General features: G+C 44.2%; 1 protein-coding gene across 3 annotated transcripts; it reads left to right on the top strand.

Annotated features, from left to right (window-relative positions):
- Nucleotides 1–1570: 1570 nt before the first annotated feature.
- On the top strand, nt 1571–27556 carry gas7a (growth arrest-specific 7a). Of its 3 annotated transcripts, none has more exons than XR_006845718.1 (14): nt 1571–2162; nt 5433–5550; nt 8268–8345; nt 9791–9861; nt 11656–11718; nt 15817–15906; nt 17288–17403; nt 18576–18650; nt 19258–19336; nt 20881–21001; nt 22226–22349; nt 23643–23722; nt 23943–24041; nt 25144–25183. XR_006845718.1 is itself a non-coding variant. In XM_046416168.1 (14 exons), the coding sequence occupies exons 1-14, from the start codon at nt 1989–1991 to the stop codon at nt 25255–25257; spliced, it is 1413 nt and encodes a 470-aa protein (XP_046272124.1). In that variant the 5' UTR covers nt 1581–1988; the 3' UTR covers nt 25258–27556. The 3 variants fall into 3 exon arrangements, 2 of the variants coding, with proteins under 2 accessions (XP_046272124.1, XP_046272126.1); XM_046416168.1 differs by having other exon boundaries at nt 1581–2162; nt 20881–21012; nt 25144–27556; XM_046416170.1 differs by lacking the exons at nt 1571–2162; nt 5433–5550; nt 8268–8345; nt 9791–9861 and having other exon boundaries at nt 10652–11718; nt 20881–21012; nt 25144–27554.
- The last annotated feature ends 21 nt before the right edge of the window (nt 27557–27577 follow it).

The following is a 27577-nucleotide window of genomic DNA, read 5'->3' as shown; positions in this document are numbered from 1 at the left end:
GCAGGACTTCAGTAGGTGGAGCTGAGGCCTGTGCGATAAGACCTTCACATCCTGGCAGCCATAATGAGCTCATGTCATGTGTTCTTTACATCTAAAAGAACAGGAGAGTCGGCATGAGGTAAAGTTAGAAAACCTTGTATGTTTTTGCTTCCCTCGTCTCGCCTTCACATGGCTCGTTTTTGTCTCGAAGATGTAAAAGTCATTCATTTCAGATCTCTTCTAGGATTCTGGTTTCCAGTGAGACATCCAACTGTTTTTGATCCACATAAAAAAATGGACAGTGTGACAAAAATAACCTCATTCTTCCCTCTTTTTTTGTCTCTTTCTTTTAACAAAGCTACTTTGTGCAGCAGTGACAGAATGAGGAGGAGAAAACACACATCAGAGAAACATGCAAACGATGTTCTGATGAATTTATTGATCCACATTCTGTGTGAAAATAATGCAAAAAGAGGACGAGTGATGAATAAGTTACTCTTCACATACTGAGACTAACATCTCACAGTCCCTCACATGTGAGCCTTAACACTAAATGTTAGCGGATTGTGAATTGAATTATTTCTGGAGTGTTGTGATCCAGCACCTTTTTGTTGTTTCTGATGTGTTTATTTTGCAGCCGAATGGGAAATCCATTAGAGGAATTAGGCCAATGTAAAGACAGTGATGTTGACCCATTTTGCCTCCCGGTGCAGCAGAGTCGGCCTGAGGCTTCAGAGGGCTTTTCAGAAGGCACAACACGACTTGTCACGGGCGAGGAGAGGATTCTGCTGTTCGAGTTAAGCGAGTTAAAAACGAGTTAAGACCCAACAGGAAGCTACACCTTTGCGTGTTTGATTGGCTGGATGACCATGTGGTGTTTTGTTTTGTTTCAGTCAAAAATGTGAATTATCTTTGGCCTTCAGCCCTGATTTTCTCATCATCATCATCATCATCATCATCATCATCGTCATCATTATTATTATTATTTAATTTTATTTTAATGTGAGGAAAAGTAGGATATAAAAGGTAACACATCAAATACCACAGGAAAAAGGAAGAAAGCGGGACTGTGTGTGATGATGTTTGATCGGCGCCACAGAACGAAAGAAGAAGAAGCAGTGAAACAGTGAAAATAAGAGCTGTCAGCGTTACTTTGATCACCATCACCAGCTCTGTTGTGTTTCATATCTAATAATACCCAGCAGCAATTTATTTTTTTAATTTTCATTTTCCTCATTATTACTGAGGGGAACAAGCAATTCTAACAAATAAATTTAGTGGATCCTGTGATTGTAAAAGTGAATGCAGATTTTGGGGTGCAGATTTTTAGTCAGTAAACATTTCAAACAATACGAAATGAAATCTTAATATGTGGGGCTTAAATGACTGTAGGTCTTAGAGACTCTGCATTGTGCTGTTTGGGGCCATCATACACTTTGTCATTTTGCCATAAATTCCAGTTTTTACAAATTCTAGAATTGCAACAAGTGCAGACAAATTTTTGAGGCACCATAAGAAAACCAAGGAATGTATCTTAAAGCTTGAATAACATTTTTATGCTTTTTGTTGCACTTGTCATTGTTCGTAACTCCTTTATTTGCCGTGAACTGTAGTTAACTGCACATCTGCATGCTGGAAAGTGAAACTGCAGCTCCAAAATCTTGCTTCTGGCCCCTGAGGGCCTGTCCCGGCCCTGCAGTGTACCCACAAGTGGCCTCATTCTCCTGAGAGAAACAGACCTCATCTGTTGGAAGTGAGTACGAGCAGGCTGACACTCGCTATATGCAGGGTCGGTTCGACTTAACAGAAGAAGAAAAAGGAGGCGAGACAGAAAGGTCCTTGTTGTGTCCCAGCACATCACAGCTCTGTCTGACAGTGTCCTCTTTTGAGCGAGAACCGCTGGACATTTCGGCTCCACAAAGGCTCATAGAAAACGTCCTGCGCCACTCAAAACCAAAAGCATGTCTGTCTGCCAGCCCTTTCAGTTTTTAACACATGGAAAAAAATAAATGCCGCTTAGCTTGAAAGATATTCAGTGTCTCCATTTCCTCTGTGTCCTGAGCCGTGACCCAGCAGCCTCTCCATCATTTTGGACAGTAATGAGATCCAATAATCCCTTCTGTCTCTTTGGTCATATTTCCAGTGGCTGGCTGGCTGATACATTTCTGCAGCTCAGCAGGATGGTAAGAAACTTCTTTTAATTTCCTTTTGTGTTACTTAAAGAGTGAGCAGCTTGTGTCCATATCAAGCAGAGTAATTAAAGCCAATACTTTAACATAAAAGAGATGTCGGACTTTGTGTTTAGTTTTATCTGTTTCTGTATCTTTACCAGTAAATGAGGCAGATATTCAGAAATATTCACTGTTTAAAGCCTTTTCAGCCTTCTTTATTGTTTAAAAAGTACGAAGCATGTTTTTCCTCCAGCTTCTTCAGGTTGATTCATGATGAAAGTTTGCGATGAGAGAACATGAATATTTTCCAAATTTTCCGAATACCATGGACATTTTCAGCTCCACCACCCACTGCAGCCTCTCAGTCTCAATCCTTTCATTTGCACCTTTTATTTCCTCTAAAGAGCAGCATGTCCTGCCGAGCACAGCTGTCACTATCTTTAACATTTAGTTTTAAGATGCCGCATGCTGCCTCACCTGGAGGAGCAAAAGCCAAGGCTGACTGATGCTGTATGCTGCTATGTGCTTTAGCCTCAGAGGGAATAAAAGCCACGTCCTGTATTTTATTATTATTTTTTTTATCAGCATCCAGCATGGCTGTACGTTCTTCTATAAGGCCTCCTCTTGTTTTTTTATAATTGTTGTTTGAAACTACTCTGCAGTCGCCCTGAGGAACAAACAAACCATCAGCTTTTGTTGTGGGCGTCTGAAATGCTTTGATGCTTTTGTTTTTTTTGGAGGGGGGCAAATTAAGATATAGAGTGCATCCAGATTCCAGAACATATTTATGCTAATGAGAAACTGCTCTGAGATGTCCCGTTTCTCTTCTCCTGCATGAAAAGGACCTCCGCTGAGCTGTTTTTAAATTATACAAGCCTGTGAATAAGGTGCAAAGATGGTGGACAAAAGGCACAAAAATGTAAACATCAGCTTTTCCTGCACCACCATGAGAGACTGGAGGTTCATTAATCTCATTTTGCAGGTAGGAAGGGATCTCAACGCTCTCTTTTCTTTCGCTGTCGGGCCTCATGAGGAGGCAGCGAGACGTCTGCGGGAGGCGGACACAGCCTGTCGTGTTAGTTTCCTCCTATCCAGAGAGAGCTGAGCTAACAGGAGTGGAGATGCTGGTGTCAGGGTTACGTTGGGAGCGGCACCCCAGAGGATTGTGGGATTTGGCAGGGATCTCTCATAGATCTGTGTGTGTGTGTCTGTGTTTTTAAGAGTTTCCATAAAAAAGCTTAGATAGCAGTCAGCTGCATTTCTCCCTGTGTGAAATAACAACGACGGCTTATCTTTAAACCTTTGGGCCACTCAGCAAACCTGCAGGAATTCAGTGATTCTGCTTGCGAGTGAAAGAAATGTACTGTGAGCGCTTGAACCTTCTCTCCTTCGAGTTAACACGAAACTCTCCTGCTTTAGCTGTGCAGTTTAAGGCCAATTCTAATGAGACAGGAGGCAGTTTGACCTTCTTATGGTGCCGGGGGAAACGCACTTCACACCACTGGCATCTACAACCCAATCGCCAGAATAAATGTTGGCTCTGTAAGCTTCTGCCAACCGGACATTTTTATGTTGAAACGTCCCATTTGATAGGCTGAAACTTTATGTTTCTTTAGGATTTAATTTCATGCTCTGACACTGCTGTGCTCAAGGTCTGGTTAGGATTAGGAAAAGATCGCGTTTTGCCCTAAAATAACTCATTTTCTCCCCTCAAATGGAGCCTTTCATTTAACGCCACCATCAAGTCAAAATTTCTCTTCATCGGTTTGTTTGTCTTTCATCCAAATGCTTCCAGCACAGATCACAATCCCAGCAGCCTCAGCTGTCTTTAGTTCTTATTAGCAAACATATGCTAACATGCTAAACTAAGATAGTAAGTATCATATGTTTTAACATGACCACGTTAGCATAGTCGCTGTGGGTGTGTTTGCAGTTACGACAGCCTCACTGTCATTCAGTTATGCAGACTTGTCAACATGAATATTTTGTCTGATGAGAAGCACACAACCCAAGCGACGGCGAAGAGTGAAGGTTAAGTCTCACGATTAGGGCTGCACATTTGTTTCCCAGCTCACAGTACATGTGTCACTGTTAGCTGTCAGGAGAGGAAGTCACTTATCATTTCTGTGCAGCGAACGTCTCATCTGTGTGAATTCAGCAGCTAACACATGGCGTCCACAAACTCAAACCAGCAGCAGAGATGGAAAAGATCCAACGAGTCCCTTTAATGTTACACATCAATCGGCTTCACACACCTACGCTGCCCTGTCGCCCACGCCAGCCAGAAGAACATGATATGACTCCTTTATCATCCTGCTAATAATCTCCCCATTTGTGTCGCCCCCGCCCACCTCCTCCCCTCGGGTGTCTGATTGGAGGGCTCCGTCCTGAAGTTCGGCCGGCCTTCTGTCAGATTCAGCACAGATCCGAGCAGGCCATGCACGGCTGCGTCTGAAAATGAACAGCCAGCCAGCGATCCTTGCAGATCATGAAAAAAAGGTTTGGGGTTTTTATTCCCCCCCTTGTAAAGCACACTGCAGTAATTTCTAGCCCAGCGTACAGTGTGAGCAGGCTGTATGGCTATAATAGTGTGTGGTGGAGGCTCCTGGGGACTGCTGATAAGGTGGAGCGAGTGTTTATCATTATTTATCCATTTGGAGGATCGTATTTCACCATATGAATAACATCATTATTTAGCAACTGAGCGCTGCTGAAAAGCAAAATGTGAATTTGATGATAATAGCATCACTTACTGCAGAGGCTGTCACAGCTCCTACAGTCACACTTACTGTATGTGCAAGCTGGTGGAAATGCTTTGTAACGTTACACTAACGTTAATGAGGCAGCAGAATCCCATTACTGCCTTTTTTTACGCAGCGTTCGCTCACACAGGATGAATTAAACTGTCCGTCTTCAGGGTCCTCGTGGTTAATGTCCACATTAAACCAGGATGCAGAACATCTTCATTTATGGATGCAACCGCAGTATTCAGTAATCATGAGTGAAAGTTCTGCATTGAAAATTGTGCCTGTAATCAGGAAATTGTACACAAAGTATTAACAGTATTGCATGCAGTAAAATGTCTCCTATGATTCTTATAACATTATACTGTATATTTGGTGGCGAAAGAGTCTCACGTCCATTTCAGGGCTGTTGTCTTGTTTATGCACTAATTTGTTGTTTTTGTGAATCTGAAGCCCCAGTTTTGTCTGATAATGTCCAACAGGAAGGAAACATGCTTAATCTTTATGTGGCAGTGAAATGAGTGTTTGTTTATGGCAGAAGCCTGTGAGCTCTGCTGCACCCAGGGAGGAGACTGACATTGGACCGCTTCCCCCAGGGTGGAGGAGCTACACCTCACCTGAGGGACTGAGGTACTACGTCAACAGCTGCAGTAAAGGTAGGAGCCACACCTGAAGACGTGAAGCAGCCTCAGCCTCAGAAGAGATGATTGTGTTTTGTCATATCAGAGTCAGACCAAAGTGGTTCAACAGGATGGAAACAAGTTTTCTGACCGAGCTGACGTAGTAAACATAAAACTCACTTAAAGCTTTACACACTGAAGAAGAAGAAGAAGAAGAAGAGAAAGATGCTGCTTCTGCTGTTCGTGTCTTCCTTGATGTTCCCATAACATGATATATTTTTTAAAAAATTGCCATTGCATGTTAGAGGGATGGAAAGTTATTGAGCTATTGATGTCAGCATCACCTCCTCGTCTTTTAGTTTGCTTTGCTTACGGTGGCGTTCAGTCCTCACTGCCTCAGTGCTGTGAACGATGAGGACTCATTATCATTCCTCCCCATCGTCGTGTCTCAGCAGCCCATTCATGTGAACACAATCCTGCAGATTCGATCCACTTTAATCTGATTATCTTAAATGTGAGGCCTCAGCCGGTGCGATGTGCTGATTCGGAGGTGGAGAGAGATGAGTGTGTGTGTCTGCTGCTGCCTAACGAGACGCTGATGAGGTACGTTAACACAGAGGAGGGCAGGTGACCTTTCACAAACATCTGCTTTGTGGCGTGCCAGTTTCACACCTCACATGGGAGGAAATCCAGAGGGATTGGGACAAGATCCCACGAGACAGAGCGAGGCTGCATCAACAGCAACTGTGGCAGTAACTGCACTGAGGCAGCACACACACACACACACACACACAGCAGAAGAAAAACCTCCCAAAAGCTATTTTTACATTCGGCTGCCATATGGTGCCGCAGTCACTTTTTACTTTGTGAAAGTTTGCTGTTTGAATGAGCTTCAGAAGGCTGCCACCGAGCTGCCAGTGTTCATTAGAGTGTTTATTAGAAAGATGCTTGTTGTTTTTAGTCTTTTCATTGAGGAGGTGCACAAACGAGGATCAGCTGAAATCCCTCCATTTAATCCCTTTGGAGTTGTAAATATGACAGTGGGATTTGGAGTGATGAGAAAGCTTTACTAGGACGAAGTGAGGCTTAAAAAATGTGATTGTGTGTGATAATTTGTTAGCAATAAGTAGCTGTTGATATGATGGAAACAAGAAGCAATTTATAATCTGCCTGTGGCGAGCTTACAAACTGATCTGCCGAGACGGTTTCAGCCACTTCCCCCAAAACAACATGCTAACTGTGTCAAAAGACACGGCAGAGATCAGATGAAGTCCAGAGAGGATGGTAAGAGACAGGGTTTTCACTTAAAATACCAGGTTTTACTGCCACAAAGGTTCAGCTGCAAAATGCTGAAATTACCCTGTGATGCTGAAGTGGTCTTGAACAGCAGTCCTATGCCTGGCAGCCCTCCTCCTCACCTGTAAGTCAGCTCAGGTGCGCTGCATTGCAGAAATGTTCATATGATACTCATGAAATGTACAAATTGAACAAGTTATTCTGGCCAGGCTTTGTGCATAGCTTCACAGCTTCCAAGTCTTTTGAACCAAAACTTTGCAGTAAGGAGAAGAAAGTGAGACCTGATTCAGTATTTGACATGTGATTAATGCACATCGCGCTTACATTTAGTGGCTGTGTTTGACACTGTGACGTGCACATGAACGCGTTTCCACGGTTCTTGACTTTCTGCTGTCCATCCACACACATTTGTACGTTTGTGCTTCGAGCTCCTGCCAACATCATAACGGCAAAGCGTGTGCTGATGAAGCTGATGAAGAGGCAGCTCATCATGCAGTGACGCTGATTCACCCTCAGCTGTCACAGCATAAAGGACTTCCTGCTCTGCCGAGTGGAATGATTTGTGATTACAAGTGACAGACAGCTTAAACACACACTTGAAACTTGAAAATTATCCAGCAGAAATTGTTTTCCCCCAAAGGAAATTTTAAAGATGGACGAGGTAAACTTTTTTTTCAGAAAATAAAGTTTAACTCGCCCTCACCTGAAGTTCTGGGACAACAAAGTTAGACAATTTTTGTTTCTGTTCTGAACGATTTTCAGAAAAGTTTGAAAATTTACTGCACATAAATGGGACTGATGAGGACATACGACACAGAAAAACACGTTTGAAAAGACCGAAAGTCCAGCACAGGGAGTTTGTGGAGGATCAATACAGGCAAGAAGGCTGGAGCTGAGAAAACAGCTCATGAAGGATGGAAAAGGTTTGTCCTGTGGAGGACATGGATGTTCATGACAAGCTGCCGTGTTGAGGGGGTTGTAAAGGAATATAATCACTGCCGCTGTGGAATGAAGACTGTGTTACTGACGTGAACGAGGTGGAGATTTCTTTCTCAGAGAATGGCAATAAAAAAATCATTTTGAGAGGACACGAATTGTGAAAATTTTGCCTGCAGTGTCTGCTTTTAAGTAACAGTATATATGCAGGACTTTGGTTTGTAATGTGTGGTGTTGGTGGTGAGGATCTGAACACTTCCTTCATCACTGCAGACAGAAGTAAACCTGACGACGGTGAAACTTTCACTCGTGTGTCAGAGTATTTGCTCGTAGCGTTCTGTCAGCGCAGCTAACAAAACCTTGTGGTTTTGATGTTCACTTCATGACACGATCAGAAGTTGAGAAGTTTCTAATGAGGAATGTGAGTTTGCAGATTTTGCTTCTTCTGTGAAATTGTGCCACGTTTTCCTTTTGTTTTTTTCTTCCAACTGTCTTCCTTCCTGTTGTTTGCATGGTTCCAGAGACAACATGGCGTCGTCCCTCCTCGTCAGCTGAGGCCCCACAGAGACCGCTGGCACGACACAACTCATCACCATATGGTAAAACTGAGCCTTTATCTTCTCAGCCATCCATTTCTAAACATGTAGAGAACCAAACAGCAGCGTCGCAAACAGACGCCGAAGGAATGCGGCCGAACAGAGTTATGATAGCTGAATTCACGGGGTAAATTGCTCTTTCTATGAAGATTGATTTCACTCGGAGCTGCGGGTCATGATTTAATTTTTCAACATTTTTCAACATGTCAGACAGATTAAGCATGCTGGCAATCAGTCATCTGCAGCAGTAATCTGCTTGTTATCCTCAGAGCAGTTTCCCTCAGCTGAGGACTTTAACTGACACAATAACTAATCATGCTAAATTTCCAAGAGACTTTAGTCTCATTTTCCCAAAAGGTTTGAAAAACCCTGTGACAAATCCCTTGTAAAACATTTCTCTGCTGTGTCCTACATTTTAATTTAGCACTACTGGAGGAAATCCTACGTTTTCTTAATGACTGGCTTATCATGTTTTCTGGCTGCCAGCATCTTCACTAACGACATCTTAGCAGATAGCAGATGGTTTTCTTCTTTCTGCTGGCACGTGGCCCAAATACACTAACAGGAGAAAAAAAAAGAAAAGAAAACAAGCAGGGAGGCTGTCAGCTGCAGGGGAGTTTGTCAGCATTCAACCAGACAAATGTGATCCTCCTTAGAGAGTTTAATGAAGGCCAGGTTCAGATCTGAGCAGCCTCGTTACTCAAGCACTGAGTTGCATTGCAGAGGTGTCCACTGAGGTTAGCATGCTAACCAGCTAGCTGGCTGAATATAATTTCTAATGGACTACTCAGGTCAGTTGCAGCTCTATTGGTCTTTAACAAGAGGTCAGCGAAGGTCTGCAGATTTCTCATCACTCCTTGAGAAGTGAGCTCCATTGCTATTTCAGGAGTCACCTGGTTTTTCCCGCAGGCGGGTCTGCGGTCCTGGTTCGACAAGCATCCACAGCTTCAGGGGTCACGGTCTGCCGGACTCACGTGTTTACCTTCAGCTGGAGATGAGACGATTTGATATGCAGCGAGCAGACAGCCCATGAATCACGGGCGATGAAGAACCGTTAAGAGCCAATAGGAATGAAGTCAGGGATGTTGTTGCAGAGCTTTGAGCCCCTCAGGGTCGGCCTCATTAATGGCTTTCCTTCAGTATGTGTTCATATGCGGATCAGGGAAGAGGATGTGCATTTTAGGTATCTGAATCTCAACAAATACCCATCCTGACCTCAAATTCCCTCTAAATTAGTCATAATTTTGGTGTGAAGGAGAACAAATCTGTGCTTGTCTGCTCTGAAAATGCAAACCACAGCTTGGAAGCACCAACATTAGGATGTCAAATATCAAACGATCAGTAAGAAGTGACTTTTAGGCTGCAGCTAAGTCTCGATTCACTTAACACCTGCTCATTTTTTGTAACTGCACAAAAGTTCGTGTCATTTCTTACTTGTTTGTGTTCAGCCAACGGATGCCACAGCAGCACAAAGACCAGTGCTGATGTCGCTCTGAGGAAACCCACCACCAGCAAACAGGTATGTGCAAAAGACGCTGCTTAGCAAGAGGTTTGGAATGAGGCCTCACATCTGGACGAATGTTATATAGTGGCTGTTTGCTGTTATGAATTCAGATCAGTCAAGTTGTTGACTGACCAACAAATTCAACTTCCCCTGGTGATTTCGTCGCAGAGAGAATGTGAGGTCCATAAGGAACCGGTCTTAACGCTGTTGACTAGTCTGTCACATTGTGCAATCAACATTTACTGCATAATGATACGTTAAAGTGAACAACGGTTCAAGCAGTTCGCCCTCCGCCGTGGCCACGCTCGGAGCTTCCCCTCATCACTTCACTTTATCATATCAGTGTTTCCATGGCTTAAAGCTGCCGCGCTCTGCCCAGTGAAAGCAGGGCCGCGCCCGCAGCTCTGATGAACCCGGGCCAACTTCAGTTACATGCCAACCCACGTGACTAATTGCGAGTCAGATGAGGGCATAGCGTGTCATGATCACACAGGAGAATATCAATGGACGGACAGCTGGGCCATATGGGCAGCTGAGATTTGGATTCCTCCTGTCAGAATTTGTCAGCTTTGCAAGGGAGGCCATCCAAGACAGTCTAAGCTCACACTGAGAGCACTGGGGCCCGCGGATCAGGAAACCTGGACGGGGACTGTGGCGTCCGCCGCCATGTTCTGTGCAGCGAAGGTGAGAATGCGATTATGCTCCTTCGTGGGGTTTGCTGTAGCTGTGATGGTGTTGTTGGACCAGGTTTGAGGGCTTCTTAGCTGCTCCGCTCTGCAAACAGTTTGTGTTTGAAGCCTCGGGTGAATCACACGAAGACAACGATGTGGCGGCCGCCGCCCTGCACACGGGTGCTTACTGTAAACAAGAGTGTCTCATTGAGCACACATAAACGCACAGTTAACATGCAGTCTCTCCTCAGCGTCGGTGTTAAAGCCCCGTCGATGGTGTTAAGCGCACATTTCTTCCAACATATAAACACACAATCAAGAGGCTGCGTCTCATTGGCTGCCTGTTTTCCCTCCTGCTCGCTCCCTCCCCCCCCGCCACCCGTTTGCCTCCCAGTCGTAATTACTTTTTTAAAGATCATCATTGGACCATTTCCATCACACCAACCCCCAGCACCTCCACCACTGCTGCTCCCTCCTCCCTCACTATCTGCCTCTCAGGGGAGGGAGGTGTGGCAGGGATCATGTAAATAAATCCTCCTCCTCCCCCTTCTCTTACTCTCTTTACTCCCTCTGTCCTTTCTCTTTATGCCCCTTTTTTCTTCGCATCCTCAGCTTTTTGCGCTCCAGCATCTCCATCCATGAACTGGCTCACTGCTCTCTCTCTCTCTCTCTCCCCCTCTGTGCGTGGACATCGTTGGGTGAGGGGTGGAGGTGAGGTGGAGTGAGTTGGGGGTGGGGTGAGGGGGGACTGCAGAGCCCTTCGCAGGCAGCATCCATCTCCTCGCAGCCTTCAACCTCAAAACTCGTATGACAGCAGCTTAACCGGAGGCTAGACTTCGTCACGCTTCCGCAGCCGCCACACACTCCCCTACAACACCCCCCCCCCCCCCTCACCCTCCCTCCCTGACGCCACACACCCCCACCCCCCTGCAACGAGACTCCTCTCCACACACTCTGTAGCTTGTGAGACTGAAGGCAGGCTCGGTGCGTGGAGGGAAAGACAGAGAGAGAGGAGAGAGAGGAGAGAGTGAGGCTTTCCCAGAATAGAGAAGCAGGAGGAGGTGAGAGGGAGATGATGATGGAAGCGAGCTTCGACACTGAGGAGAGTTTTGATGATCCCTCCTGTCTCGCCCCGCAGCCCCCCGGCTCGGTTTCGCCAGCCAAGAGGCACATCAAGGAGGTCAAGGAGACCAAGATCACTGTGAGTACCCACAAGCTCCACAACTTATTCCTCCTCCTCCTCCTCTTCTTCTTCTTCCTCTCCCTCCGTCTTCCTGTTGTCCCTCTGTGTCCATCCTCTGAGCGTCTGCGAGGCTCCTCATGTGCCAGACAATAAGTTCGTGTCTCTCTTTCCTGTCATCTGTTGACATCAGGCTTGCATCTCACATCGTTATGGGTTCTGCTGGAGTAGCACGGGGCTTCCCTGCATGTCGGAAACCATATTAATCTGAATGAAGAAGCCGTCCAGCGGTCTTATACTCATGTCCATCTCACTGACTGACTGTCCTCGATCCATAGAATCGATTTGATGGCTGTCAGTGATAAATTAACGCTATCAAGACGCTGTTTTGAGCGAAGAGTACGGCGCCGGTCGAGTAGCCCGCAGACCACTGCTGGTATTTTTAGACTGGTGCCATCTTCAGTCTGACAGATAAAGATCTTGATCTCTGAGCGTGTTTGTCATCGAGTTGTTGCTCAGTGTGATGAATTTTCTACCTTGAAGGGCTCCACATCTAATCTGCAGGGCAGTGCAGGTCACAGAGCTTTTGGCAAAGTGAGCACCATGAGGAACTCCCCCCGAGCTTCACCAGTCAGTGGTCAGAGCAGGAATTAAATGTGATTCCTTTTTTTTTTGTTGTAAAGTGTCTTAAGATGACGGTAGCCTTGGTTGGTTATATAATCTCTCAAAACGATGACTGTGGGAGGAGTTAAGGCGAGCGTGTTGATGGTGAGACAGACAGACAGATGGACAGACAGACGGACTGAGGTGGTTTTGTGTCTCTCAGGGGCTGATTTTGCGCTCGGCGAGCTCGCTGACCTGCTGCAGCCACGGGAGCCATCAGCATTGTGAAAAACCCAGCAGACCTGCAAGAGATGCAGCAAGTCCAGTTTCCATGGTGACAAAAGCAATAGCGCTGATTAATGGGCGTTGAAATGGAAAACACTGGAGGGGGAAGCCATTCAGATATTCACTGAAGACGTACTGTTTGATTTTTGTTCCTCTTGTCTCTTTGCAGGGCCTTTCACGGCTCGACGTGTCGTCGACACGAGCGAGCAGAGCCGAGGCTTCTGGGATTTAATTTTAACTTGAAGTGAGGCCTCGGTTTTCAAGTTTTAATCTTTGGGTTTTACAGAATTGTATATTTTTACCGACTTTTGCTGATTCTGATTTTTTTTCTTTGCATGAAAGTGGAGCATTTTCACACAATTTTCATATGTTAGTAATTTTTCCAGTGAACAGGATTAAGGAGGAGAGTGAACTTATGAAAATTAGAGCAGGTAAACGGAACAAAATGAGTGAACAAGAGTCAGGGATGAATGTGAAGCATTGCTGCTGCTGCAGCCGATGAAGACGATGAAGCTCCAGGTGTGTGGTGAAGCTGTAGCACTGGCTGGATGACGTCAGTCCACATAGGTATCTTTTTGTCCACCGCTGTGCACCTCACATTACACAACCCCCTACAGTTGTCATGGAGACGCGCACACACACATACACACATCCCTGACTGATGGTAAAATAGACCCTCACAGGACGCAGAGACTTCACACATGATCAGATACGAGACGAGTGTAACCTTGTGTTCACCTTCAGCTTCCACCATCACAACAAAATGCACTCGTTTCAGCCCTCCGTGTCTTCCAGCTTATTAAGCATTCATTCACGTGCAGGTCGACTTGTTGCTGAGCTGCGTGCGCTCGGTGGCTCGGCGAGAGTGGCTTCACTGGCGGGACTGGGATGGGGCGTTCTGATTGGTCTCTGGCGAAGAGAAGAAAGGAATGGAGGGAAGAAAAGCCAACAGTGGGAACAGAGAGGAAGTCTCAGATTGTTTTGGTATGGGAAGGTGTGTGTGTGTGTGTGTGGCTTTTAAAGTAATTTGTCGCTTAGCAACAGCAGCAGAGCATCCTACAGTCTCATTCGCTGAAATCTTTTGCTCAGAAATGGATGTGAGAGAAGGAGGAAGCGACTGCGCTTCAGCCATTTTTGTTTTCTCTCTTGGGCCATTTTTTCTTTGACGGCGTCATGATTTTTTCCCCCTGCATTCAGCAAAGCAAAATAAATAAAAAAAATTAACTAGTTTAAAAAAACACAAAAAAAAAAACACTAAAATGAAGCAACCACTGCCTGCAGCCTGGATTCAAAACTCTCATGAGAGTTAATGTTTATGAATGCTGAGTGAGGACAAAATGTCCCAATTCACTCAACAAATTGGCGCTGTTTCATGTTGCCTGCAGCTTTGTTTAGTGCTGAGCTCAAACATTCAAGAAGGAAAACATGGCAGCACAGCAGGAAGAAGCCCAACAGCTGGACTTCACATCCCTCAGAGGGATTTATTACACACTGTCTCACAAAGGTAATCTATATTAATATTTGATTCCCAGCCCTTCCCGCAGTACCTCACTAAGCAGCCATAAAGGAGAAGTTAGCCAGACAGCCGTCCTTTAGATGAATGGTCTCATTTTCTGCTGGATGTGAAAGGCAGATAAACAACAGTCATGATAGATGTGGAGTCGGTGTAATGGAAAATCTGGTGCCGCTGACAATCAGTATGATCTCTGAGGCAGAAAATGAACAAAGTGACTGGTCGGCACAGTCAATCACACCTTGGTTCCTTCAGGTTCCAAAGTGTTGCTGTGAGTTAATGTGTTTGCTTCTTTATGTGTTGCCCGTTTGGCTAGTAGCCATGTTAGCATTTCCTCTAGATCTGAGTGATTATGTAACGGGGAAGGAGTGTTACTCATCTGTTTTTGAAGTTTGTTTATCGGAAGCCGTTTGGATCGAGTGCTACGGTGGCTCTGCAGAGAACGAAGAGGTCAGTGCTCATCGGCTTCTTCACACTCAGCGTTTAAGGCAGGAGTGTTATGCAAAACTGCACACCTCCTGTCATGAATCACACCGTGAGGCCGCAGCACTTTGACATTAAAGTTATTTTCTTGAACAGTACGGACGTGAGAACTATCATAACTCTGCTGTACTGCAGCGTTTTTTGCCTCTCTCAGCATTTTGTTTTCCAGCCACACGTGGACTGACTGAGTCGAAATATTTCCAGAAAAAATTCATTGTATCTGATATCATGGTACACCAAGGGGTAAATGGTTGATATTGGTTTGGTCAGCAGTGGTGGAGGAAGTATTCAGATCTCTTACTCAAGTAAAAAACACTACACTGCACAAATACTCTCTTATTAGTAACAGCATGCAAGTTCAGTCGGGAAAATGTACTTAAAGTACTAAAAGTAAACGTACGTCAGTGCAGTAAAATGTCCCCTGTGACTGTTCGCTATCTTTCTATGGTATTAATACGTGTCAGTGTTGTGTTTGCGGCTTGATGTGCTGCCCCAAGTGGCCAAAAAATTAGTTGTCCATTTTTTTGATGACCAAAACTGGCATCCACCGAGACTGAGTGAACACGTTTTGAATGATTCCCGTCGAACCTTTATCTGAATTCTAAAAGGTAGCAGAATGAAGCCGCTCAGCCGAGCCAGCTGGTGAATCCTCCGTGTTTCTGTTCAGTCCGTGTGACAGCAGTACAGTGGTGAGCTCATGCAGTACACACTGTGACTCAGTGTGTTTTTGTATGTTTGTGCGTGAAGCATCCTGTATGGATGCCCATGTAGTCTGCAGCAGCGTTTGACACGGCACAGAGGGTATCGTGCAGTCAGTGCCAGGAGGGAGGGCTCACAGATGGTGAACATTACATAATTGCAGCTCCGAGAGTAATTGAAGACGCTGTGGACCGTGGAGTCTGTATTCAGGCTGAGTCCTGGGTGTTGATCTGCAACACCACATATTCTCCAGTGGATGAGGTTCGTGGTCTCTCTTTGTTTTGGAGTGCACATGAACTCCCCTCCCCCCCAGAAGGCCCATGGGTCACCTTCTGGATGGTCACCATCACCACACTCGTGTGTTTACTCATTCCTGACCTTTTTTTCCTCCCATCTGCATGAAATTAAACCAGGAGCCTGTTCCCACGCTCCCTTAAAGACGTCATTTTGACTCCACTCCTGATGTCACAGTTTGGCTCACAGGTCTGATGTTTGTCTGTGTTACCATGTCTGAATTTCCTCTCTTTTTGCTTCAGGTCAACTGTGTGACCTTCCCTCTGCCTGGAGAAGGTCCAGAGCAGCAGCTCCTGAAGCCCAACGAATGGAGCTACTGCGACTACTTCTGGGTGAGTTCTGCCAAACTGCAGGAGCCACAGTATCACAGTATCACCCTGCTTTCTGATGTTTTGATGGTGATGAGTGTACAGAGACCTGAGGCAGAAGTAGTTTACGTACTCCTCTGAAAACCATGTAGCTCAGTGTTCTTAACCGTTCACAGAAACAACAGGTCCTGAGTCCATGTGAGTTCAGATTGTGACCAGTTCTTCTAATGGACCCATTTATCACAAGCCACTTATCTTCAGACATCAAAATGAGGTTTTTCTTGGGAAGGAGGAGACAGGAAGTTTCATTTCATACCACTGGTGAAGCTTGTTATGAGGAACTTTTCAGACTAACTATCGAGAATTGTGCTGCTGTGAAACCCGTATTCAGGACCAGTTCTGTCTGTACGCCGACAGTGGTGGAAGAAGTACTCAGATCTTATGTTATGAGTTAACTAGGTTGTTATGATGCCAGATTATCTCTTTGATACCACTGCAAAAAGAAAAAGAAGTCCTGAGTGTTTTCATAGCTTCAGTTCTTTCGATGCTGTCAAAACTTGTATCAGTACTTATTATCAGTCATTGCAGGATTTTTAATCCTCTTAAATATTCATTATCGCTGTCAGCCTCCGAAAAAGTGTGTTTGATCCAACTGCCCGCCTACAAGAAAAGCTCCAGAAGGTTTTGCTGACCCTTCAGATCAAATCCTTACCGGCAGAAGTAAAGTGCAGTTAAAAGCTAAATGCTTACATTAAGTTATGTGACCAAACAGTGCACTCACTGACAGAAAGCAGTCAATATGCTTTTTGCTTCTCGTGTAGCACAGAAATACCGCGTTGGCGTAGGCGGCTCACAGGTGACCGGCCTCTCCGCGAACACAGTGATGCTCCTGCCTCAAGTGTCTCCCCAGTGGCCCCTGTAATTTTCACTTTCCATACATTTCCATCCTAAATTAGATTCAAACCCTTCAGACTGCCTAACTGGCTGAAATCTGAAGCCTCCCCCCGTTGCTCTTTGGCTCTTCGTTCGCAGGCTGTCATGTCGGCTTGCTTGTCATGTTTTGTACGTCCACTGACCTGCTGTGTGAAATAAATCTGGCACCTCTGGAGTCGCACATCAGGCCTGTCACAAACAAGACAAAGTGCTGGATCCTGCTGAAAAACGCACACGCATAACACACATCCAGCCATCCAGTGATTGACGCACACACACCAACGCATGTCCTGCTTGACATGCGAGCGTGAGTCACACATTCAGAGCTCGTTCTCACAAACCCCTACACGCTTTCAGACCTAAACAACAAAGAGGTGCTACTGGAGGCTCTGCACACGAACCGAGTGTTTACTGGTCTGCTGCTGTTTCTGAATGGCCCTCTTCTCCTCCTCCTCCTCCTCCTCCTCCTCAGGCCGACAAGAAAGACCCCCAGGGGACCACCTCTGTGGCGGGCTTCGAGGTTCTTCTTCAGAAGCAGCTGAAGGGCAAACAGATGCAGAAGGAGATGGCCGAGTTCATCCACGAGAGGTAATAACAGTTCTGTTTCAGATGAGGCTGTTTTAACACCAAAAACAGAACAACAACAGCAGTTTTGTTTAATCAATTCACATGAGTGCCAGACACAGAGCTGCTAAACGGAGAAATCTTTTTGTGCGAGTAGCTCGTCGGTCGGTTACATGAAACAAGCTCAGGTAAAACAGAAATAAAAACTGAGAAGAGCTCAGCTGCAGCCTTGCAGAACCAACAAACCATACGAACCCCACCCATACAAACCCCGCCTGTTATCATGCTTTGTTAGCAGTGATGGAAGTAGCGCCTGAACCATGTCTCCTAACCGACTCATACCGACCACCGCAGTTAACAATGTGATCCAAAGGAATAAGGACAACCTACTGCTGCTCGCTATGCTCTCTATAGAAAGCTCAGTTATAAAAGGATCTGTAGGGTGGAGGAGTTTTTGTCTCACAGCTCAGGGTTGCAATTCAGGCTTTCACCCAATAATTAAGATCTCAACAAAGCAGCTAAGGATGCAGGAAATGCACAGATCTCAAACAGGCTGTCAAAAAGCAACAGGAATAATAATTAGGGATGCAGTTAAAACTTTTACATCCGATCTCACGCCTCTCTATATAATTAGCTCCACCTAATTCTACCAAAGCTCCATTCACATCCTGGTCCGAGTCGTGGGAAGTTAATGAGGATTCCTCTCTGACTACGCTCCCAAATCCTTCCAGCAGATTTCTATTCACCGCTGACCTTTCTGTGTTGTTTCGCTGGGTTGCTTGGTGCTGCGAGTATCCAAACATGAAGTAAAAGGATGGGCCTCGTGACCTTCTTTAGGTGACAGGTTTACTCAGGTGTGAAAGGTAAATGTGAGACCCGGTGGGGGAAGTCAAAAGTCACAAAGGGCACAAACATGGCTACCTTATCGGAATGGCCTTCAGGGCAAATATGAGCACCATCTCATTTCCATCTCCCAAATGAAGCGGTTGTGAAAATGTGCTGTTTTGTAAAATACTGCTGGAGGACAATGGGATTATTGATGTGCAGGGTCAGGGCCATTTGGCTTTCAGCCTCTGCAGCCAAGCTAGCCCAAGTTTCTGGCATTCTGCTGTGGTGCACCCCTGGAATTATCTGTTACTGCTTCACTTTGCGCCTGGCAGCTCAGGGTTTCACATCTTGATTCTTTTGTATTTCAGAATAAAGATTGAAGAAGAATATGCCAAGAACCTCTCCAAGCTGTCTCAAAGTCCCCTGGCATTGCAGGAGGAAGGGTGAGTGCAGTCACCAGGGGCTATAAGACCAAACAGAGTGCAGCTCCAAAGCTTGAAAGCTAGCAAACAGTACGTTTAGTAATTAAAATGACTGCGTCTGCAGATGGTTTAAAAGAGACTTATTCCCACACTCTTGTGTTTGATGCGCCTATCAAAGACTGTTACTGTCACTGAAGGCTGTGTTCTGTCGTGTTCGTCTGTCGGCAAAATGTCACAGAAATCTTTGAGCAGATCTGATTCGGCTTGAGAAACAGTAGAGGTTGGTCGCTATCCATCTCTGGAAATTCATCAGAACGGAACATTTCGGTTAAAGCCCTAAAAACGAATCTAATAGGGACACAAACCCAAGTCCAGCAATGTGCAGAGTCAAGGAAGTAAAAATCTAAAGTCAACCTGCACTCTGAAAACATTAAAACCGAACTGCTGTTCAGCATGATGTCACACCCAGGACTTTACTCCTACTGCTTAGCATGTATATGTAGTGGAGTAAAATAACATGCCACTAAACGGAAATATTCCAGTCATGTACAGTTCAGTGTGGATGTTCTCTGGTCGTGTACTAAAGGTGATTAAGGACTCGTTTTATTTGACATCAATCTTTTCTCAGGACTCTTGGAGAAGCCTGGACTCAGCTGAAGAAGAGTCTTCACGATGAGGCTGAAGTTCACCTTAAGTTCTCCAACAAGGTAACATCTGCTGAGGAAATGAAAGCATAAATCTCACGCAGAGCTGACAATCATTAATGGATCAGTTAAAGTGCAGCTTAAACCCTGAAGTGTTTCTAAGTGGCCGGTGGCGTATTGCTGCTGCTGGATTGATTGCTGTTTTCCTCAGAAACATCAACAGGACAAAAGCATGGATTCATTCATTCATTTGGTCTACAGGTGACGTGAAAGCAGATAGAAATGGTCAGCCTTTCATGCCCGCTGTGGCAGACAGAATTCCTGAGTGACTGCGAGACTTATGGGGAACCACAGGGACACAACACATTTACGTCATAATGATACGTTAACGCTGGCCTATTGCCAGTTTAAATACAGAAATATTAACCGAACCTTAACCAATCAGATGATCACTTCATAGTTTTACTGCTTTTAAAAAGTCTAAATTCTACATTTTATGCTTTTCTGTGACATGAAAAGTGAGACATGACGTGAAACGCTTTGGCAAACCTGAAAACATTCAGCTGTGCTAAATCATAACTGTCTTTTTATAATATTTTGAATATTGTCTCGCTAAACTGATAAACTTGTAAAGATTTTAGATGTAAAAAAAACTAGTTAAGATGACATTTAAAGCTTGTCTGAAACATCTTAGTGGACTTTTTGTTTTGTTTTCATCCCTGTGTGGATGCCTTTGATTTGTAATTTTCTGCACCTTCAGGTCAAGTGTTTTATGTTTTCGATCAGCTGAAGTAACGGACGCTTGGTGTGACCGCATCCTGAGGCGATGGAGCTTGTTTACTTCAACCTTGCCAGCGCTGACCAAAGAAAATGACCTGTCCACGGTCCGATTACCAGCCATGCAGAAAACACACACAGGCCTGTGATGCAGCCTTAAATAACGCAGTAGCTGCCTCGGAGCTTTTCAAAGCCCTCTGTTGTCTAATTAATTAGTTACGTGTCCTGACGAGCCCCCAGCCAGGGCCATGCAGGCTCTGCCCTGCTCCACCAGTGCCCACACTTCGTTATGAGGCGGGTGAGGAGATGGATGATGGAGAGGATTCGTATGTGCGTGGCCAGACAGCCAATGAGACGTCTTATCACGGCTGCACATGCTTTGTCTCATTCTGTCTGATAAGCTCCATTTTTGTCTATATAGTCTAGTTTTGACATTTGCACTTGATTATTATTCAGTGTGGAGAGCCAACACTGCTGACAGGCACTTTGTAGTTTATTGGAGTGTCATAAAAAAAACATCTTTTTCATATTATTGGACAAGTGTTTGGTGGGAGGAATAGAAAAGGAGATTAAAAGTGTAATTGTCTCCCTTTGTGGTGATGGATGTGACTTTGTAGGGCACGAAACAGGCTTTGGCAGCCATGTTTCATAAACAACAAGGTAAATGTGGGTAAATGTACCTGCTGTTTCACCTGGCCTGAACTACCCACAAATATACTCATAGATTCACTTGATTTTTGTTTTCCATTCGGTGCACATGTGATAGATAAGCTGGGATATCAGATGTGACCAAAACTGGAGTATTACAGCTGAGCGACTTGTTTTCACAGCTCCACACTGAGGTGGAAAAACCCTTGTTGACGTTCAGGGGCGACAACTTCAAGAAGGACCTGAAAAAGTATGATCATCACATCGCCGACCTCAGGAAGCAGCTGGCGAGTCGCTACGCAGGTGTGGAGAAGGTACTGAGTCTCACGTACCTGTGGGTTAAGTCAACATGCTTTTTCAAATGGCTTATGTGGTGGTGAAGTACAAATGAATCTGTTTCCCGTCGCTCCTCACTGGCCAACGTTTTCCTCCAAACGGTGCACAAATGTCACACAGTTGGCTCGAGAAACATCAACTTTTGTGGACATCAGAAATATCACATAAGAGCTTCAGTAACTCCTACACTTGGTGCATCTTGATGCCGCTGCCTGCTCTGTTGTTGCTTCCCACCTAAAATCATGAATGAGTGAATTTGTTTCCCCTGACACACACATTATTTTCGTCTCTTCTGTTTGTCTTTGGACATGTTCTGGTGAAACGAAGGCGTGTTGCGGTGGGAGGCGGCGTGATGTGGGTGATGTGTCTGCTCCAGTCAAAGTGGAAGCTACATTAACGTCCTGCATTTATTTGTTGATGCAGCAGCATTTCCACCTCAGCCAAACTAAAGTTAAAACATTTAGCAATTTTAATAAACGGAAGGCTACTTCCAATCAGGCTTCCTTGTGAACGTAATAATAAAAGAGATGAAGTAGAGGAGTAAAGTCTTACTGTGGAGCTGCTGCAGCTAAAACCTGTCAATGCACAAACTTAACAACGATAATACTGGCACATTTATTGAAATTAAAAATTTAAATTTATTTAAGAAAGCATTTACATATTTATGGTTAGACTCTGCGGCACGAAATTCTCATCTGATGTTTGGCCAATCTAATTGCATGTGGTTTTCAGACCATCCTGCAATTTATATTAACTTCAAATGCAAAAGAAAATTGACCTTCTATCAATTATGCCAGCAGTGAAAATGATTTCCAGCCATAAACAAACTCTGTTGTTGTTTCCTGACTGTTTTCTGGACTTAGGCGTCAAAGTTAGCCTGTTTACCTTTCAAACACTGTCACAACGTGAGCTTGGGAAGAATAAGAAGAAGAGGAAAGACTCAATAATGTGGATTAAGAAAAGATTAAAGGACAAGAGCAGGATCAGAGCACAAATGTCAGTAGCCAACATGAAAAGGCTGTAATGACTCTTGTAACGGATGAACGTACAGTAAATCTGAGGATTACACTGAATGACTCATTGTTTCTACGTTCAAACATCCTGCTGTGTGTGTGTGTGTGTGTGTGTGTGTGTGTGTGTGTGTGTGTGTGTGTGTGTGTGTGTGTGTGTGTGTGTGCGCGCGCCACGCAGGCCCGGAAAGCCCTGGCGGACAGACAGAAGGATCTGGAGGTGAAGACCCAGCAGCTGGAGATCAAACTCAGCAACAAGACAGAGGAGGACATAAAGAAGGCCCGGCGGAAATCCACACAAGCAGGTCAGAAGTCAGAGCTTAAAGAGGACGCAGTCGCAGCTCGTGTTTGAGGCACTTTCCTATGAACTCTGTGGGAAGTTCACCTGAAGCACAGCTGTTAGGAGGTCGCCACATAATGCACTGAGACACACGGAAAAACGTACGGTTTTCAAAAACAGAAGGAAACACAAGTGAACATCTGCTGTTGTAAAACTGAAGAATCCCACTAAAAACTAAAAGTCATCTCATGTTTAGACAACACAACTTTAATTTAGTCTGCTAGTTCGGTTTTTCATTATTAATAGTTTGTTTTGTGTTTTTATCTTTCCTTTTCTCGCTGAACTTTAAATAAGATGACTGATTACATTTTGATCCCTGTCCGGTAAATATGAGGCTGAATCCAACAGCCGGTTAGTCTGACGTCCTTTGTTTACATGAATTCATGTTTGTCTTACTGGACATCCACAGACTGGATGTATTTTGCTGAAGTTTTACTGCATATGACATAAAATCTTATTTCCCAACTGAATATCTTACAGATTTTTTGATTCGAATTTATCACAAAGGGATGTCAATTTACCTTTGTTTTGTTTAATTGCAAAATAAGACATAAATCCTACCCAAGATGCACAGCGTTTTTCACAGAGAAGAAGAAGAACACGAGTCCATGCTGTAATTGTTCTGTGGCTTCAGTGCTACAGGAAGTTCACTTGTCATCTCTCTCAGTACATTAGTCACGGTCCACAGCACTAATCAATATCGCCCATAGGACACATTTAAATGATGTTAGCCAAGTGTTGCTGATCGACTCTGCTACCTCAAGGCTGGGCTGAATGTCATCACGGCTCACTGTGCTCGCCGCCAAAGACAGAGTCATGTTTTTACCTGCGCTGAATGAATAATGAATTAACGAGCTTTGGTGATGTTTCCGTTTCACCGTCTGACACTTATTTATGCGTCAGGATTAGAAGAGCTGAAATATTTTGCAGTGTTGTGGTGGATCAAGTATTCAGATCTTAATAAATCTGAGGTTGGAAGCCACAGCTTTTTTATGAGCTTTACCTCTTTTGGATGACTTAAATGAAGTACTAATACCACACTGTGAAAATTCTCCACTACAAGTAACCAGGAAAGGAAAATTAGTAGTGAAGCAGAAGCACGAAGTTGCACTGAACAGGAGTGATGTGTGAGCGCCCCCTGCTGGTCCTGTAGGGTTTCTGCTGCGTGTGCACCACAGATTATACAACTGCCAATAGCAGACAGACAGAACAGACTGAGTTCTGACCTCTACTTCCTGTTCCTGTCTGCCTTCTGCAGGAGACGACCTGATGCGCTGCGTGGACCTGTACAACCAAACCCAGTCCAAGTGGTTTGAAGAGATGGTCACCACCTGCATGGTAAAACCTCCTCTATGAAGATCAGATCGATCCTAACGTTCTGCTTCAGGTCTTCAACAGCTCAGAAGACTTCAAATAGTTTTGTTTTTTTTCAGCTTTAATTTATGAGAACTGCTTATGGAAACAATTCTGAAATAATAACATTCGTATGTTCAATAAAAAAAGGTTAAGAGTTTCTCTGTGTTAGTGACCATGAACTTCTGACTTCCTCCCGCTTTAGGAGCTGGAGAAGCTGGAGGTTGAACGCATCGAGTGGATTCAGCAGCATTTACGCCAGTACACGACTCTGCGGCATGAAACAGACATGTTTAATCAGAGTGTGAGTTCCTGCTCCTTTTTCTTTTACACTACAGTTTGATTTTAATCAGAAACAGAGATGCTGTGGAGGTTAAATCCAGCCTTAACTCAATGCAAAGTTACCTCCTCATGCTGACTGCGGCAGGAAGTCATCATGACTGAAACACATGGCTTTGTGACAGTTTGCCATTTTGATATATTTATATGGAAGTGAGACGTCAGGCATGTTAAGATGGCATTTTTTTGTTTGTGCTATCGTGGAAGACACTGGGAATAAAAAAAATGGAATATTTTATTTTTATTGATTTTACAGCCCAAAGTCTAATTCAACATGCGTGAGTTCAAGATGAGTCATCAATATTTTTACCTTTTACAGGGAGAACAAGAACGCTTTCTTTTACATCTGTTTATGTGTGTTTCAACTTGAATTCAGCTAATTCAGCCGGCTTTAAATGGTGCTCATTTGCCAAAACAATAAAAGTTGTTGCACACTGCTAAGCTAACTCACTCGCTGCACAACTTCCTGTTTACGTTCTCCATCAGGAACTGTTGTAATATGAACACTGAGTATCCCCTTCAGAATTACATGTTTTCTCTTCAAATTGGTGTTTATTTGCATTCACCTGCTCCCCACTGGCACAGTGGATAATTTACCCTGTTACCCAGTCAAAGAGCCAACAAGTGAGCAAACCACTGGTTGATGTAACAGTGACTGGAACTGGCAGTGCGGTGAGTGTAGACATTGTGACAGATCGAGCCCCAGGTTTTCTTCTGTCAGCCTTTCATCCAGCAGACTCGCTGTCATCACTCAGACGCCCACCCAGACTCTGCTTATTCGGGAGGTGAACCCTGTCAATCTAACAAGGCTTTAAAGGGTACGTCTCTGTGTGCCGGCTGACAAAGTCCTCAGAGGTGGTACCTTTCCAAAGAAAGAGGTTCCTCACAGAAGCAGCTTCTCTTTTTAAAGCTAGCTTTAGTTTAGCATGCTAGCTAGCTGTTTCCAGTCTTAAGTCCATACCTGATGTCATCGCCATCCCTTCTGTAACCAACCTGATGAGGTATTAACACTAAATGAACACATGCAGATGTTTCATGGGATTGTGTTGTTGTTTGTGGTTCTCCAGATGGTGGAACCGGTCGACCAGTTGCTGCAGAACGTGGATCCAAGCAAAGACAGAGAGCTGTGGGTGAAGGAGAATAAAACCGGCGAGGTTCGACCCGTGGATATGGACATATAGACCACCCTGACCTGGGATCAGCCATTCTGTCTTCAGTATTGAAACATCCGCAGAACACTTCAAATTTCACTGATCCAGGGACAGTGCATGTTCAGACCACCGAGGTCTGCTCATCCTCCCTCTGACTGGAATATCAGGAGCAAACGTTCATGCTTAACACAATCTGAGTGCAGGACACAGTAACGGATCAAAGTACCAGCATGTTCCTCTGAAGTCGTAACCCTGTCATAGCCAACATTAGCTTATTGAATGCCATTTAACATATTCTGCTGTTTACCTGTTGTAAAGTTGACACTATTAGACAAATTATATGTATTTTGAATTGTTTAGTTTAGCTTCAATTGACACTTTTCCAGTTTGAGTGAACCAAACAAAAAAAAAAAGTGTGATTATTGATATTATCTTTATTTTAGATACCGATATTGAAGCATATTGAGATCTTAGAATGAATATGATATATTTTCATATTTTGCTGGTTCATTTTGGTGGAAATGCATGTTTTGAATATCTTGCTTCTACTGTGTATGGAGAGCTGCAAAATCTGTTGAACCAACATTGGCTGTTTTTGGTGTAGTTCACTGAAATTACACGAGGTATTCTGCATCTTGTACAAGTGACAGAATCAATTTAGGAACTTTCTGACAAACAAACAACAAAAAAGGAGACTTTACGTGTACAGAGTTAATATCCACTAACCTCAACTGTTTAACAAAACGCACACAAACACACACACACACACACAGTGTTTTGGAATGTGAATTCGATTATGCTCACCACACGTTCCCAACACGTGGTCGACAGGATTTAGGCCAGGGTCTATTTTGGATCAGTCCGGAGGAAAAAGGTGGTCCAAGCTACACTGAAACACCCTTTAGTGCCTAACGGTTATATACCTGGAATGTCCTTGACATACTCTACTCTGCATCAGTGTACATTTGTACATACAGGCTAGATGTATTTTGCTGTCAGATGTTTAACAGGTCCCACATCTCTGGGCCGATGGCGTGTTTGTACTGTACAATGTTGTTTGTCTTATTTTTGGTAAATGTACAGGGAACATCTTTATGATGGTGGCAGGTTAAGTCGGGCTACGAGCAGCAGAATGCAAAACTCATATTAAGAGAAAAAGAGAAGATAAAACAGTGAATTTGTGATATTGATCTCGATCCAGTGGATGGACTCCTTCCACATGCACAAATGCAAATGAAACATTTTATCAGAGACTGCATGTACAGTATGTGTCTGTGTTTACATGTATGTGTCTGTCTTTGTCCGGCCTGTGTGTTCTGGATTTGTTTGGGTTATTAGATGCTGATGTTTGTTTTGTTGGGGTTTTTTTATTTCTCAAAAGCACGAAGCCAATCAAATAAGGATTGAAGTTGTAATCCTAATCCTAATCCAGGCACAAGAAAATGACCATGAAAAAAAATATTTAAATGCTTACCTGCCTTATCAGCGACATCGATAATGCACAAAGGTCATCGTTTTTCTATTAAACAAGGAAAAGTTATCTTTATTTGAACTGTGAATGGATTCAGCACATTCAGACTTTGCTTTAAACCAAAAAGGCTTCATGTGGGTCTGACTGGCATATCTGTTGTAGAGGTTTTATCAGTGTGTGTCAATGTTGTGCGCTAAACGTAACAAGTTATTATGTTCAAACTAAATGTTCTTGACAAGCATCGACAGTTTCATGACGTAACGGTTGAGTTTACTGCCCTTCTGTGATTAACACTTTCATAACGTGCATTCAATCCGATGTTCCCGATGTTTTGAGAATGTTTGATCATAGGTGACCTCTGTCCAGACGGTGTACTGTGGAATGCAGTGTCCAGAATAAATCTCCTCTTTGGAAATTAAATGTCACGGTATGTTGTTATGTAACCGCATTGGGGGGTTCAGAAACCGGAAGTTATATTTTACTTCAGCAACTGTGTTTAGGAGACCACCTGAACCCTCTTTTTAATCAGCTCAGGTTCATCAAACTCCATTGGATCCAGTCCAGCACAGATTGGAGGGGAAATTAAGGCAGGTGGATGGACACGGATACAGCGTGTATCTTTCCAGGTATTAACCTGTGCCAAAACAGGCTTTAGGACACAATCGTACAAAGCCAAACTCTGTAAGCAAAGCGGTATATTTCAGACTACACAAGACTCTGCAAAGCTGTGCGACTAGCCTGTTTTTTTAATACTGTTTTTGGCTGATGTTGTATATTTTCAACTTGCATGAATGTTGCAAAGAATGCAAATTTTGGATTTTTACATCATTAGTGTGGCCTGGCACGAGCAGATGAAAAATCTGAGCCATCACTTGTTTG

This window comes from Scatophagus argus, chromosome 16 (genome assembly GCF_020382885.2).
Source record: "Scatophagus argus isolate fScaArg1 chromosome 16, fScaArg1.pri, whole genome shotgun sequence".
NCBI lineage: Eukaryota > Metazoa > Chordata > Actinopteri > Scatophagidae > Scatophagus > Scatophagus argus.
This window is presented reverse-complemented; position numbering and strand designations above follow the sequence as displayed.